Genomic DNA, 16250 nt, shown 5'->3' on the forward strand with positions numbered 1-16250 from the left:
CTATTGGGGACCTTGGATAAACGTATACGACCCAGAAAGCTGAGTTTTTCCTTTCTTCATCTTCTTTCCCTTAAGTTTACAGGCTGGTGTCTATTCCCCAGGCTCAAGAAAGAAGCCAGAAGAGCCTTTAACTCCATTCCTGACAAGTCCAAAGTCTTCAGCTGGACAGGAACAATGAATGTGCTACCTTATTGGGGCATTCGTCAGGTACTGCGCAACACCCATTCCGGCAACGTCTTTGATGGTTTGTATGTGCACATCCATAGTCCCATATAGTTATATTAGAGCTCAGAAATCCTGAATGGATGTAGCAAATGCCCCCAGAAACAAACACAAACGCTCCCCGCCCACAACACGTGTACCTCATGTCTCACATACAAAGCAATTGCACTACCAGGTATACAAAAACCAAGTCCACTGCCACTGATCCCAACTCACAGCAACACTGTGAGGGCACAACTGCCCCAGAGGGTTTCCAAGGCTATCTTCTGCAGATTGGGGGTCCTGGTGTGGCACTGTAGGATAAGCACTGGAGTGCTAAATACAATGTTTCAAACCCACAGTCACGCCTCAGAAAAACTATACAAGATTGCTGTGAGGTGGAATCAACTCAATGGCACCTGACGACTATCTTTGCAGAAGCAGATTGCCACATGTTTCCGAAGCACAGTGGCTGGTGGGTTTGAACCGATGACTTTTGGGGTTAGCAGATCAGTGCTTTAAATCCTTGTGCCACCAGGGGTTTTATATAATGGTGTTAAGTGCCATTGAGTTGGTTCCGACCCATAGTGACCCTGTATAGGGTTTCCAAGGAGCAGCTGGTGAGCTTGAACCGCCTACCTTGCAGTTTAAACGGCTTTGCAGTCTGGCACATTAACCCACAGTGCCACACCAGGACTCCTATATGATAGTTGTTGTTAAGTGCCGTTGAGTAGATTGCGATCCATAGCAACCCTGTATAGGGTTTCCAAGGAGCAGCTAGTGAGCTTGAACCGCCAACCTTGAAGTTTAAAGGGCTTTGCAGTCTTGCGCATCAACCCACAGTGCCACACCAGGACTCTTATATGATGGTAGGTACAGTATATACGTATAACCTCATGCACGTCTTGAAAGCCATAAAAACTTAACATATTGTACTGTTCTAAAACATTTACTGCCTAAGTGTGTGTTTCAACTTACACATAGCAGCATTTAATCCTATGGACCTCATGTCTGTTGAGTGGTGTAGCACTGTTTAATTTCCTTTCAAAAATATTACTGTGAAGTGCACCATAGCTCCCAAAGGCAGCAAAACCAGTGCTAGTGAGTGACGTAGCAGCAAGAGGTAAAGGAAAAGCAGGGGTTTGGAACAAAGGATTATTAAACACGGAAATGGAGCATCAGTGAGTGAAGGCTACTGGCTCAAGACTTAGGCAAGTCATATTCAATGATCATGATCCTTGGTAACAAACACTGAAAGCTACAAGGCTAACAGAAACGCTATGCTGCTGTTGTTATGTGCCGTGGAGTCGGTTCCGACTCATAGCGACCCTGTCCAGGGTTTCCGAGGCTGTAAATCTTTATGGGAGCAGAAAGCCTCATCTTTCTCCTGCAGAACAGCTGGTAGTTTCGAACTGCTGACCTTGTGGTTCGCAGCCCGATTTGTAGCCACTACACTACCAGAGCTCCTTAACAGAAATGCTATAGGGACTAGAATCAGATATGGAGAAATTGCTAATGATGCGACTTGAGGACCAAAGACACAAAAGCAAATCCCTCGCAGCATGTCATGTTTTCTAAGGCATAAAGCTCCTTCAAGATGCTTAAAGGGAGGACCTGATGTTACCATGTTCACCTAACATCCAAGTCTTATAGCGTCCTATTTCACATGCCTGTCAGGCTTAAATGTGTCAGACCTCATGGTGTTTAAGGCTCAAATAAGAATACTCTATTAATGAAAAGCTTAATGTATGAACCAACATAAAATTGTTACGTGCCATGGAGTTGGTTCCGACTCATAGCACCCCTATACAGGGTTTTCCAAGGCTGTAAATCTTTATGGGAGCAGAAAGCCTTATCTTCCTCCCGTGGAATGGCTGGTAGTTTCGAAATGCTGACCTTGCGGTTTGCAGCCCCATTCGTAACCACTATACTACCAGAGATCCTAGTGCACTAGAATTACCGGAGAGCTTTAACCTACAGATGACTCAGGCCCTGTCCACCAGAAACCTGATTTACAAAGCAGTGTTGTAGGGCCTTGCTCCTTTTGACCAAGCCCAGTAGGTGTGAGACTTACTGTGGAGAGGGCAGGGTGGCAGCTCCTTCCCATCTTGGCCCCAGTGCATCTCAACCCAAGCTCTGTAAGGCTTTCCACCCCCTACTCACAAGTGCTGTGGCCATGCAGTCAACACTAACTTCCGCTTAGGAACCTGGGGGCCACTGCAGTTTGCAATCAGCTGCTAACATGAAGGTTGACAGTTCAAAGCCACCCAACAACTGTGGAAGAACAGCCTGGCAATCTGTTTCCATAAAGATTACCAGTTGTCGTTGAGTTGATTGTGACTCACCGTGACACTATATGGCATAGTAGAACAGCCTCACAGGGTTTTCAAAGCTCTTGGTTGCATGCCATCATGCAATAGGGTTTCCGAGAAGAGGCTAGTGGGTTTGAACAGCCAACCTTGTAGTTAACCCAGTGCTTCTCCTACAGCGCGACACCAGGACTCCCCCATTAACCTATTGCTAGCAGTTGAGTGTTCTAAACACTGTACCGCCAGGGCTCCTGTTCAAGATTAGCGCTCAAAATACCCTCTGGAGCAGCTGGACTCTGTACCACTCGGGGAACCAGGAGTCATAACAGGCTGGCCGGCAATGAGTTTGGTTATTTCTGGCCACTCACCCAACAGTGCTTTGCCGCATCATCTGAGGCCAGACCCCACAGCCGTGGTGCCGCCACAGAGAAGCCACGGGCACTGAAGAACTCACAGGATCCGATGACCCGTCCTCCGTTAAGGACCAGCCTCGTCTTTGGAGAAGTTTTACATTTCAGCCAATCTTTTTCCTCACCCACCTTTAAAGCAAATCTGCCGGTTATGAAAAATTTTATGGAGCTAAATCAATATATTCAAAGTGAGTTTCAGTATCAAATCAAAATCCACATGAACAAACTACCAAACTCATTAAGTGAGAGAGAACTTTAAGTCATTTGAACAAAAGTATTAAAAGTTTGCAATTATATAGGACTGGCATCCAAACTGAGCTGGGAAGCAACTTGATCACCTAGCCGCTGGAAATTGTGAAAATGTGTGAGTTGTTTAATATGAAGGGAAACCACACAGATAACACACTTCAGAGAGGCCTAGATTTCGTGTCCACTTTATTCACTGAAGGCTCCCAGGCACACACGGCACACTGGAGGTGCTCAATAAACTCATTTGATTCTGTAAAAGCTGTTGCTAGAGAGCATTCTGTACTCCAACACTGAGATGCTTCACATGCCAAGGTTACAACCATGGAGTTTGACCAGCACAGTCAGGCCCACGCCTTCCACTTGAGATGGGAGTTGAGTGACTTCTCAAGGATACTTTCCTTCAAGAAACACCTAGGGACCTTCCTGAGTGCTCCAGGCCGGCTACTGAGGATGTTTCATCAGTGCCTCTCTGTGCAGACTGGGAAAGAGTGGGAAAGAGTCCAGAGGCACTATACCTTGCCCCAGGTTCATCCAAAGGTTGGGAAGTGGAGGCACTTGCTATATGCCTTGTGGATGGATGGGTAGATGGATGGATGGACAGGCAGACAAACGACAAGCAGGTGGGTTGAGATGGACACCCAAGATCACCTTGCTAGATGAGCCTCCTTTTTAGCTCACATGGATAATCTCACCAGGGCCTTTTTTTAAACAGAGTATTTATAGAACGATGGGTATATCCAAGGCCCTTCAAGTCTCTATCAACCTCTCTCTCTTCCTACACATGGGCCTCCTTCCTGGGTTTTCCTAACACAGGAATAGCCGTCAAAAAGGCAAGCATTGGGCCAAGGGAAGTGGATTAAACCCTTACCTTTTTAGTACCTTCCCCTAAAAGGAATGAAATACACAAGTGGAGACAATACATGCGGATGAGTGCTGTGAGGCTGAAATGCCGTCCAATTTTCCTCTCTAAAGCAGCTACTTCAGACACTGCAACTTACTGCAGATAGAACATCTTGTGTCTGGGGATTCGTCATGGCCAAAACCAGCCCACAAACGAGAGTCGAATGCTCAGCAATCCCACAGGAAGCTGACACCCAGATGGAGCTCTTTATTTCACTCTTAGCAAATTCAGTCCACACAGTACTGGTACTGCTGCCCTCTGGACGGTAAATAGCAATCTGAATCAACAGAGAGTCACTTAATGGCAAACAGAAACAAGTGAGAGGTGGTGCGGGGCCGCGGGCTGCTCTGCACCTAAGGGAGCGCAGGCTCTCCGTCACCAGCACAGCACACCTGCCTTTGTTTCCTCTCACTGCCCCAATGACGGACAAAAGGCAGCCCCTTTTTCACAGGTGTTTACAAAGGTTGGGGTGTGGGTTGTTGTTGTTGTTTTCCGGTAATAATAGTATGAAATGCACCATTAGAATTCCCCTATTTATTAAGTGCTTGCTAGCAATAGCATAAAAAAAAAAAATCTTCCTTTATTCATTTGACAACTTTAAAGGATTTGTTTGACAAGCTAGAAGAGGAAAACTAATAGCAAATGCCACTCTTAACCTTGTCTATCTGTACTTAATCTCTCTCTCTGAAGACTACAATGGTTAAATTAACGGACAACCCCTTTTGTATGTCAAATTGTCAATTTTAATGTTTTCATTAGAATAGTCTCATATCGCTCTCCAACACGAAACAATAAAATAACTAACAGCAAACGTCAGTACAGGAACAACACTCTCCAGATTAACAACTCAAACAAAACAAAAAAATTTCCATGTAAAATGTAAATCACATATAATACAATTGAAGCGTCCAGAACAATTTAAATAATTTTAAATATTTTATTTTTAAACGGCTACAAATGCTTTATACAATATTTCAACATAAAGTCCCCATAACAGAAATGTAACAAAATGGGAATGATAGTGAAAGGGTTAAAGTGGCACAAATTCACCAAACAAATATTACGCTACAAATTTTAAGAGGTAGATTACTTTTTTTAAAAGTTGAGAACAAAAATGATATGAATAAAAACCTAGTCATTTTCCACCAACTCAGTCATTACTTTGGGGGGAAAGGGCATACAAATGCATTAAGAAATGGTATTTATATATTGAGGACGAGACCAATTTGTAGTTTTTAGTCTCCATTAGAGACTGAAGTGTAAAAAACCTGGTACGCAGGTTCATTTGCATTTACGTAGACATACATCTATACAGGCCTGGGAGTCATCCTGTGCATTGATATATTGCTACATAGTCTCTGATATGAGTTTTAATTAGTGCCAGACCGTGAGCTGAGAGGATACCCTCCATTTGGATATATAAACATGACACGTGGAGAGACATAAAAAGGTCCATATCCAATCTGGGTTCCTCTCCATTATGCTGGCAACCAGGCAAGAGATCAGCTAAATGCCTCTCTCTGTCTATAATTCATTTTTAAAAAAGGCATCAAGAGCTGGTGTGTGACCAAAACATTTTAAAATGAGTGCATCCGAATTTGTCATCCCTGAAATCTACAACCAACTACTGATAAAACAGGGAACTTGCTTTGCAAGGGTGTGTTAAAATCATATTCTCTTCTCTGCTATGTGCCAAAAACCAAGGCCACCCTTGGAGCCGAGTCCCCGGTCCATCTAGCCCACCATGCAGCACCCCTCCTCTTTGGATCTCTTTCCCAGGAGCCCTGCAGCCCAGCAGGTGCCTGACTCTAACCAGGGTAACAAGAGGCCTGCCGGCAGTCAGCTGTGTGTTAGGACTTGTGAGTCAGCTTCAACTGGTCTTGCAAGCTTGTAGATTTCGTATCCTTTGTCGTAGTGCTTATCCTAAGTTGAGCAATATCGTTATTTAGTCAAGTAAAGATTGTTTTGTTTGGGGGCTTGTCTACAGCAAGTTCCTAGAAAATAAGAAAACTGAAGATAAATGACAACATAATATAATCTTACATGAATTGACCATGTTAAAGAAAAAGGTGAGTAAACCGTAAGACAAATGTTAGTAAGACAGCCACATAAATGACTCTGAAGGCATGTAGGACTCGAGACACAATGGGAGAGGCCTGATTTGGAACGGTGGCGCACAGATGTGCTTGTAGGACACCAGCATCATCTAATCCTTTCAATGAGCGCATGGTAAATGAGAAAACGTGGTCAGCACTTTCATTCTCGGTCCCTGTCTTTACATCTTCTTGACTGGCTGCAGCGGGAGACTCAGTATGAAAAACAAGTAAACAACTGCTCAAAATGGGGCAGTCCAGAATTCATGCATACTCCCCTGGGGGATCTACATAAACCAAAGGTAAGGAAGAGGAAGGAGTCCAGGAGCTGTGCCTCTTTCCTCCACTCTGTGCCTTCCCTGGAGTGCATGGAAAGAAACCCCAGCAAGCGATCCAAATACAGTACCATGGACAAGCCATCATAACACAGAGTCACTGCAATAAAGTAAGGGGATCTGAAAGATGGCTGGCATGCCTGACTTCTTGGATACTTTGTTTTAGGAAGAGGATCGGGAGCAAAGGTCTCTTTGACCCTGAATTGACTGGCACCAGGCTGTGCTCTAGGAAACGAACTAGCAATCGTGGGAAGCAGAAAACTCTGGCTGCGTTCACATGGCCAACTGCAAACATACTGGAGTCCTAAACTGGTATTCAAATGTACAAAGTCTGAGTGTTCAAAGGCTACACTGTCATTCTGAGTAAGTACTTGAGTATGCAACCAGGTATGTACGGCAACATCACTATCAACTGCAGAGTTCTAAGTATTTCTGAACATGTAAGTGAGGTTTTGCATTGTGACTAAAATCATTCCTAAACAATACTTGATGTAGAAATACAATGGAAAGAGGAGATGCTTTTTAATATGACTCCTTCTCAAAGTCTCATGACAAATGTGTATCAAGAAGCCTGAAGAATGTCCTGTTAAGAGCCCTGGGCTGGACCCTGATGACAGGGTCCTGAGATAAGGAACCTCTGATGAGGAACCCAGTTGGGTTCTAAATTCACTCCTCGGCACAAAGGCCGCCAAAACACACTCATCTGAAAGAAATGCCTACTCTTATGTCCAGATAACCAAAACACGTCTTCTTGTAGCACATCAGTGACTTTTAGGCGTTTCCATGTGCCATCTCGTGACGTGTCCACAGCACAAACCCCATGGCCACCACGAAGGAGGCGCCATGCCGAGGATGTCTGAATTGTCACCTACCAATTACAACAATATCAATGCTTTCTTATCTGATTTCTTTTTCCCTGTTTCTTGTTAGGGCTAAATTTTACTCTAGCAATGCAACCCTTTGTTAATTATAAAAGAAAGCACAATAATTAAAATTAACAGGAGCAAAGAAGAGAAGCACATTTGATTAGGCTCTTTGTTCCTTTGCAATCTTAATAAAGGGTTCTTCAAATAGCACTGGGTTGGTAAGAGGTTAATCAAGTGAACTGCACAAATTCAGTCACTCAGCTTAGAAGAGATTCCTTTTAGACAGAATCAGAGACCCAAAGGGATATAGTACATTCTAGAGCAGCCACTTGAGAGATGCTGTTGAAATATCCCATGAAAATGATTACACATTCTCGTTGATAAGTAACCAGAAAGGGACTTAATCCCCATTACCCTACTGTTGCAGAGCCTCCAGACCGACTAACCCTAAGCACTATGCACAAGTTCAGTTAAAGTGCTAAAGGGAGCCTGCAGGGAGGACTGATGAACAAGGCACATTTCACCAGGGTTGACCTCCAGAGACCAGATGTCGATGAACTGATTGATCCTCAAGTACATTTACGGAGAAGCTTTTTCTTCTCATGAATCGGTTCCACTCAGCCACAGGCAGGGTCTCCTCCACCTCTTTCTATGGCCACAACATGAGCATCTGGACACTGAGACTGAGACAGCGGGACCTTTGAGAGTGCTCGTGTCCACTCTAAGCCAGCTCTCAAGCCACCACTCAAAAAAGACCCGCTGCCATTGAGTCCCGAGACTATAAATCCTTCCGGGAGCAGACGGCCTCATCTTTCTCCCAAGGAGCAGCTGAGTGGATTTAGAATCTCTGGCCTTGTGGTTAGCAGCCCACCAGGGCTCTTCTGTCACTCCATAGCTAATCCCAATTCTGATGATCTGCTCAGAAACCCTAGACTCTGCAGACATTAAAATAAAAAGCAATAGCCAGGAACACCTCGAGTCAGGCAGCAAACATGTGATGTCATCCCAGAGGCAGCAAGAACCCCAAGGACTATTGTCAACTGCAGTGAAGCAGATGGATCTGGAAAGTCTGACAAGTCAGCGTCCCACTAGAAAGCCCAGCTGTAGCTTTTTCCTTTCCACCAGGAGTTTGTACTCTGAGAACAGAATAAAACAAAAGAATCACTCTAATCTAAGATGAACTGGGGAGCACTAACCACGCCTCGCTGCAGCAGGTCCTACACCCTTCTCCTACGTTGTCTCCCACCTGGGAAACTGGCTGGTTTTTCAGCCTGTGGCTTGAGGCGGAGGAGAAGAGGGGAGGGGGGCGATGGACAAGGGGACTCAGAGACATTTAAATAGATGTCTGGTGCTTTGTTTTAACCCATGAGGTGAGTTATTAAAATGAAACCTCCGGCACTGATAGAAAGCTTGCTCACGCGGGTACTACCACTTTGTTGAGGTCACAGACAGAGTCAACAGAGTTGTAAGGTGATTTACTAACAAACTCAGCGATGCATCATGAAGCAGTGACGAGTTAATACAACTGACAATGAGATATTCCTTCCCAGGAGAGAAAGGCCATTTTGAGAGAATTTCATCTTTTTACCTAGGGCTGGCTCTTTGGAAGGCTTTTCCAGGGTCTCAAACACAAATCTCAATTGGACCCACTCAATAAATACATGGTATGACTTTGTGAGTTCTATGTGGAAATAAAAGCTCTTTTATTTCTCCCTACAGCAGCCACAACAGTAACCCTACTTAACACCTACAGTGTAGGCCACAGCTACTTCCTTTAGACGCTGCCAGCAGAACTTTACAGGAAGGAGAAAGACATCAAAATAAAGAAATACCCACAGGCAAGCACCCGCACCCCCGAGCTCGCACATCTTAGATGCGCCAGCCCTGGAGGACACCGCTTACCTCAAGTCCTTCAGCTCCTGCTTGGCACTGAGATCCTCCCTCCGGTTTTCCTCTGGGTCCGCGGTGGCGGCAGCAGCCAGCTGTAGGCTTCGGGTGATTGGCCCCCCACTCCGTTCTCTAGATTTTATATTGAACCGGTCTGTTCTTTTCTTACTCGCCAAGGGGACTTTGCTTTGTAGAACAGCCTTACTTTTCTGGACTCGCGTGTGCAGGCTCCGGGACACTTTGCTGGAGAGCTGGGCAGAATGGTTCTTGGCCACCGCTTTGGGTTTTTTCCCTTCAACATGCGTGATTCTGGCCATTCTTATCGGGCTGGAGTTCCTTAAAGAGGAGGAGTTTGGCTTCTTTGACTTCACTGAAGACGCAAACTTGACATTCTGCTTGGACCGGAAGGACGAGGAGGGCAAGGAGTTGGACGCAGGGCCGGAGCTGCGAGCGCGGGTCTTGCCCAGGGGTGTCGGCGTGCTCTGCATCTTAATCTCTGCGTCTGCCGTCCGACGGCGATGGTTGCTGTTACTGTTCTTTTCACTGTTTGAGGGCGATGAGTGTCCGCTTTTCTTAGATGAATGAGATACTTTTTTTTTGGAAGGAGAGAGGGGTTTTTTGGGACAGCTGAAGGCGGCGTGCTTATTCAGGCTTCCGATGTAAGTGAACTCTCGGTTGCAGTACGGACAGATATGAGAGGAGGACTCAGAAGCCGTTTTTAAGTCGGCCTTTTGCTTGGCAGCCTTGTTTTTTTGAAGGATTGCTTTCTGCACAAGCTGGTTTTTTTTCTTCAATGCATTCAACTTGAGTTTAGTAGATGACATTTTGCTGAGCTCGACACTGAAGTTCAGTCTTTTGGGCTGTCCCATGCGTCTGAAGGCATTTTTCCCAGAGTTATCCAAAACCACCACGCCGTTTTTTGGTTGCACCGTCTGTTTCAAAGGGACTGGGTTCTTCTTAGGGGTGTACCGCTTCTTGTCGCTGGCAGACGCACACGCCAGGATGTGTTTGTGTAGCTCAGGCATGTTATCAACACCTTTCCCACACTTTGTGCAGCGTATGGCAGTAGTAAAAGTCTGTGGAATATTGTGGGTGGTGAAATTTGTGGCCGTCACACCAATTCCCATGGGGTTTCGGTGATGGTACTGAAATGGAGGGGGTTTAAAGCTTGGGTAATGCTGGTTGAGACCCAACCGAACATCCGGGTCTTTTGTCTTGATTCCAGAAGCCATTATCTTTATGGTTGTGTATAGCTCTTCAGATGAATCATTTAAGTCCTCCTCCTCTTTAGATGTTTCAGAAGGATCTTCTGACAAGCTCTGCATGTGCTCCGCGTGGGCCTTGCTTGGGTCTGTGAAGTTCTGGGGCCTGAGGGTCCCACTCTCAAACTCCTGGTGTGTGCATACCTTATCTGGGTGGAGATCACGCTGGTGCTGCTGCAAATTGCACAAAAAAGCAAATTCTTTTTTACAAACGGAACACACAAAGATATTCCCAACTCCATGAAGCAAAAAGCGATGTTCTGACAAGTCAGTTTTATCCTTAAACAGCTGCACACAGAATTCACATTTGAAGGGCCATTCTTCAGCATGAATAGATAAATGTTTGGTGAGGTCTTTGATAGAAAGGAAAGGTGATTCACAGACATTGCAAACGAAATTTTTGTTGAATGTTTCCTGAACAACATCCTGTTCAACTGAAGACTGGAGCTCTTCCCTGGGTTGCAGCTCTTCATTCTCCAGCTCTTCCTGTTTGAAAGACATCATGGGGAGAGAAGCTTCCAGATTATCCCCAGAGGAAATGACAGATGACACTGCCGAGAGAGGAGGTGGGGAAGGGGAGGAGGAGGAGGAGGAAGAGAAGGGAGACGAGGAAGAGGAGGAGGAGGAGGAAGAAGATGACGAAGAAAGTGTCGGTGGCCCAGGTGATGCAGCAGACAAGAGCGGGTCTCCGGAAGGGAGGGGAGACGGAGAGGGAGATACAGTCGGGGAAAGAATCGGAAGTGGAGACTGTGTGGCCGTATTGGAGAGGGGTGAGGGGCATGGAGGGGGAGATGCATCTGAGGAGCGGGCCGGCAGAGGCAAGGGAATCGTAGGAAGGAGTGGAGGGGGTGGCGTGGCAACAGTTAAGACCGGAGGACATGGTGGAGGAGAGGACGGGTTTGTTGGAATCAAGAGAGGAGGCAGCTGACCAGAAGACAGGGAAGATGTCTGCGGGGCAGGTGATGAAGGAGAAACATCTGGTGAGGACTCAACAGTCGAGGCCGATGAACTAGAGTCAGGACCAAGGTCAGGCTCTGCCTGGATCTCTAGTGATTTACAAGGACTTGGGCTTCTGGTCACATCTGTAGTATTTTCTCCAGGTAAGTCCATACCATTGTACTCATTGAGGAGAACTTTCTGTAGCATGCAGGTGGTTGGCTTCTTTTTCTTTGCAGCACTACAGGCTGGCTGCCCTGAATGGTTCTCTCTGAGTTCTTTGCCTTCAGAGTCACCGCAGGGCTTTTTATGCACGCTGAGATCTAGTACAGACTCCCACTGCACAGGAGTCTTGCCGACACCCTCCGCTTTCAGTTTAACACCACTGGACAAATCCAGTGGCTGCTGGTTGCATACATGACTGAAAGTTGAAGTGGCTGCCCACTCTTTAGATATTTGATACTCCTCAAAACACGGAGGGCTCACAGTCTCTTGCTCATCCCTGGTGGCCACGCTCCAGGCTGGTGAGTCGCTATGACTTTCTAATTTGGGTTTTTTGGAACCCAGTACTGCCTCGTTCCACACTGCCTTCCCGTCGCTTTGCTTCCCCAGGTCACGAAGGGCAGGACTGTGCTGTGGAGAGCTGGGAGGGGAGCTGGTACGCCGCTTAAATCGACTCGAGCTCACCGGTAACAGTGACGTAGGCGCAGACACAGGACACGGACCCAATTTGGACATCTCGGGTGCTGAGACTCCCGCAGGAGGAGTGAGGTTTTCCTGGGTTTGAAGCAGTTGTTTGAGCTTTGATGACAAATAAACACTTTTCTCTTTATGACAAGACACGGTTTCTGTAGTTGATATGCTAAGAGGCAGACTTAAGGAGCATGGGGGTGTGACGGGGCCCGAGTCGGTCTCAGCTTTAACTGTGGGTAACAGAGGCGGACTGGCAGTTCTCCGTTTCTTGGACTCACTGTTTGTGCCACTGGAGGGCTCTTTAGGAAGCTCCTCGGTTACAGGGAGCTGTGCGGGCTTTATATTCTGACTAATTTCCACGGTAACCGGAGTAAGCAGACAGTTGATGCTATACAAATCAGCTGGATTCGATTCCATCTCAATGACGTCACAATTACTGGTGCTGTTGTTAGTTTGAATTTTCCCATCAATGTAGTAATTCAGGTTTTCGGAGATATTACTAGAGACATCCATAATGTATACATCATCGGCCTCTCCTTCCTCTTCTGGCTCTGTGCTTGGTACATAGACATTTGGGCTGGGTTGGGTCTGCTCTGCTGGGGGCTGTGGCTCTTCCAGGAGGCCTCCTTTTCGCCGTACCCCTTTGGGAATCAGGTGACGCTCATGAACTCTCCGCTGATGCCGTCTCATATTAGTATGCGTTCCAAAAACCTTTTTACAGTATTTGCATGGATGAAGTTCTTTAGTTTCTCCATTCTCTTCTACAAGTGAAGAACTGACTGCTTCTTGGGAAGCTTTCTCTGAGTTCAAGATCAGACAGTCTTGCCTAAGACTGGGAGAATTTGATTCATCTTTAGGAGTGACATTCTCTCCAGATACTTTGTCATCAATGAGATCTTCTGACGGCTGTAGTGTCAGGCTGGGTTTTCGCTTTAGGCCTGCTTCATGGCGACGTTCATGCCGCCTCCTGTTAATCTGTGTGCCAAATGCTTTCCCACAGTACTTGCACTTGAAGGCATGATTGACTGTAGATATGTGAATATGCATGTGACGTTCAAGCCCCTGTTTGGTTGTAAACTTCCGTTCACAATGCTGACATGGAAACATAAACGTTTCAAATACATCCCCATTGGGCTCTCCTTTAGCTTTAGGAATCCTTATACCAGGCGTTACCTCTGGAGAGTCTTCAAGACTTTCTGCTGAAGTATTTTTTGGTTCATCTAATAAATCTTCCAGCTTCTCATCACAACGTATTTCTGGATCCTTCAGAGAACTTTCATTTGGCAAGTCAGCCTCTTCCTCCCCTTCTTCTTCCAACTCATCATCTTCCTCCTCTTCTTCCTCCTCTTCTTCTTCCAATTCATTCACCTCACAACAGGCAGCTTCAGGTTTCTCGTCTGGTTCAGCTTGTGGCTCACAGGCAGGGGATGGAACTGCTTCTTCTGGAAGCACACCCCGACTAACCACCTCCTGAAGAACATGTGTCTGCTCAGCTGCTGAAGCGGCAGGCTTCTCTTCCTCTTCTTTAGGGCCTAGGAAAGTAGAAGCAAGGAAGTGAGAGCAAGAAACCAGCCACCTGGTGATGAATTCTATTTACTCAATTCTTTCCATCAGCACTTAAATGTGTGAGGGATATTGTGCTACACAGTTGTAACACTGAAATGAATTCATTTCCGCCACTCACTCATTAGAGGAGCATGTCTGGAGTGCCTGCTATGCACCAGGCAGCGAGGAGACACATGATCCAAAGAGAGCGCAGATCCTTTGACCCAGGTTCAGCAACTCATATGAGCATATAAAAACTCTTCAGACATTACAGTGCTTCACACTGTGCTGCAGTAACTGATAGGGAACTTCAAAGAGACAAACTATAAATTCGAATTCCTCACAATTTCAAAATGAAACAAGGTTACGATCACCAGCTTGGTAGTCTGTCTTGAATGGAATGATCTGGTCCCTCCTTTCCCACTAAAATGATCTTTAAGTAGAAGCTAGGATATTATCCACAATCATATAACAACAACTGTTTCAAGAAAAAAATCATCTCTTCTAAGATCCAATGATCAGGAGTACCACAGCAAAACAAAGAGAAAAATCATAGCAATCAACAACAGAAATCCAAAATCACCTCTGGTCTTTATGTCCAGGCCGAAGCAGATGGGAGGCAGGTGGTCCAGGAAGACCTGACTAGTAAGAGCACCGGTGAGTAGACAGCTAAAAGCAATGAGCCTGGGAATATCTGGGGGGCAACTCCAGCTGATAACTCAGGGCATACAGGAAGGAAGCAGGGTAATAAGGAGCATGCCTACTATTATCCTCTGGCTGAGCCTAAGGTGGCAGCCATAAAGATGGTGGGAAATGGACAAATTCTGAATATATTTTATAGATCAAGTTATTAAGATGTGGTTATTGATTGAGACAAAGAGCAATGAGGAAGATTTCATGGCCAACTGCAGTAACCGTAGGAAAGTACAATGTGTGTATGTATTCACACATGTGTACTGAGAGGGTAGAAAGAGTTTGCTCTGGACATGCTATAGAACAGACATCCACGTGAAGATGTTCAAGTCTTGTACAAATCTTAAGTTCAACAGAGGTTGTGCCTAGAAGCGACACGGTCTGGTCTTCAGAGTTCACAGTGCATTTAAACATGGGATCAGACTATGACACCTTAAGAGTAAATGGGTTCAGGGGAGGGGGGCAATATACAGGGATGGGGAGGGAAGTGGAGAAACGGGGCAGATGGGTGAACAATTGGGCATGTTTGAGAGGGCCAAATGGGACAGGGATTAAGGACGATATACACACAGCCTTGGAACTGCAGGGCTCTGAGATACGGGGATTGAGTGATGGCTGGAATGGGGGGGGCGGTAATCACGTTAAGATGCTTGACTGTTTTTTATTTGTTTGTTTAATCTTGGTTTCTCTTGCATTATAATACAGAGTAGACACTGGAGAGGGAGAGAAAGGAATAGTCAGGAACATTACACTAGAAGGCTTATAAGTCCGTCTTCTGCCTATGACTGATTGGAATACCTAAAATGGGGCTACAGCGTACCCAGTGAACAAGGCTTCCTGCAGAGCCTCTGCAATACATAAAACTATAGGTAGAAACAGGAACCACAACCAGATCTCCAGAGATGAGAAATCTCCACTTGAAAGGACGAGCAGACCAGCCTGAAGCTGCTAGAAGAATAAAAGATACCTCTTGAAAGAAAGACCTGCAGGAAAAATGGAGGCAGATGGACTGTTACTACAAGAACAAACAAATCGCTTCCCTAGAAAACATCAAGGCAAGTGGCCAAGTCCTCTCAATGCAAACCCCCTTCCAAGACTAAGACTCAACGGAAATGCACGCTCTGATTGGTGACCACACACATTACCGATGGGAGGAAATGGGGTAAAAGCAGCAATGAAGTGGCAAGCTAAGCCCTACAATGTTCAGTGGACTTGTGTGGACCCAGATGGGAACCTGGTTGGCAAGCAGTGTGAAGAGATCTGGGGACTCTTGGGCCCAGCGTCAGTGGCATGGCCACGGAGGACTCAAGAGGAAAGTGGAGCTACCGGCTGACGGGAAGAGAGGGCATGTGCACAGGAGCGCCCACACTTGCAGATGAAACTCACGTGACCTGGACCAGATGACTGGACGAACTTGACCTATACCTATGGAGCAGCAACTCAAAAGAAGGAACAAATCCTTACGGCAAGAATCATTCCCACCCCCTCCACACACAGAGTGGACAGAGATGGGCAACTTGGACACTGGATACTCAAATGGGGAGGGGGGGACTACAAAGGCAAGAAGTGACTGGCTTACAAGCTTTCAAGGGGGAACCTAGTGCTAGGGAGCATGGAGGAAGGCAGAATCTCCAGTGGGTACTATTGAATCTGTCTGGGCAGAGCGGATGAAAGGAAATACATATGGGGAACTCACGATACTGTAGTGAAGAATGCTTATCAGGACGGATTATGAGGGTTGGAAATGCAAAGGTAGACATTTTGGAACAAGGAAGGGAGTGATTAATTCTACAGGCTAGGAGCGGAGCTATCTGGGACCATCAACGGAGAAGAGCCGAGCGCGTGACCCTACCCAGAGAAACAGAGGTGT

General features: G+C 46.1%; 1 protein-coding gene across 1 annotated transcript in view; it reads right to left on the minus strand.

Annotated features, from left to right (window-relative positions):
• The window catches only part of PRDM2 (PR domain containing 2, with ZNF domain), a 148751-nt gene that overhangs the window by 49207 nt on the left and 83294 nt on the right, over positions 1-16250 (minus strand). The window contains exon 6 of the mRNA XM_006866370.1: positions 9267-13674. Coding sequence (XP_006866432.1) covers positions 9267-13674 — 4408 coding nt within the window. The remainder of the gene's footprint in view (positions 1-9266; positions 13675-16250) is intronic.

The sequence above is a fragment of the Chrysochloris asiatica genome, unplaced genomic scaffold (genome assembly GCF_000296735.1).
Source record: "Chrysochloris asiatica unplaced genomic scaffold, ChrAsi1.0 scaffold00090, whole genome shotgun sequence".
Lineage (NCBI taxonomy): Eukaryota > Metazoa > Chordata > Mammalia > Afrosoricida > Chrysochloridae > Chrysochloris > Chrysochloris asiatica.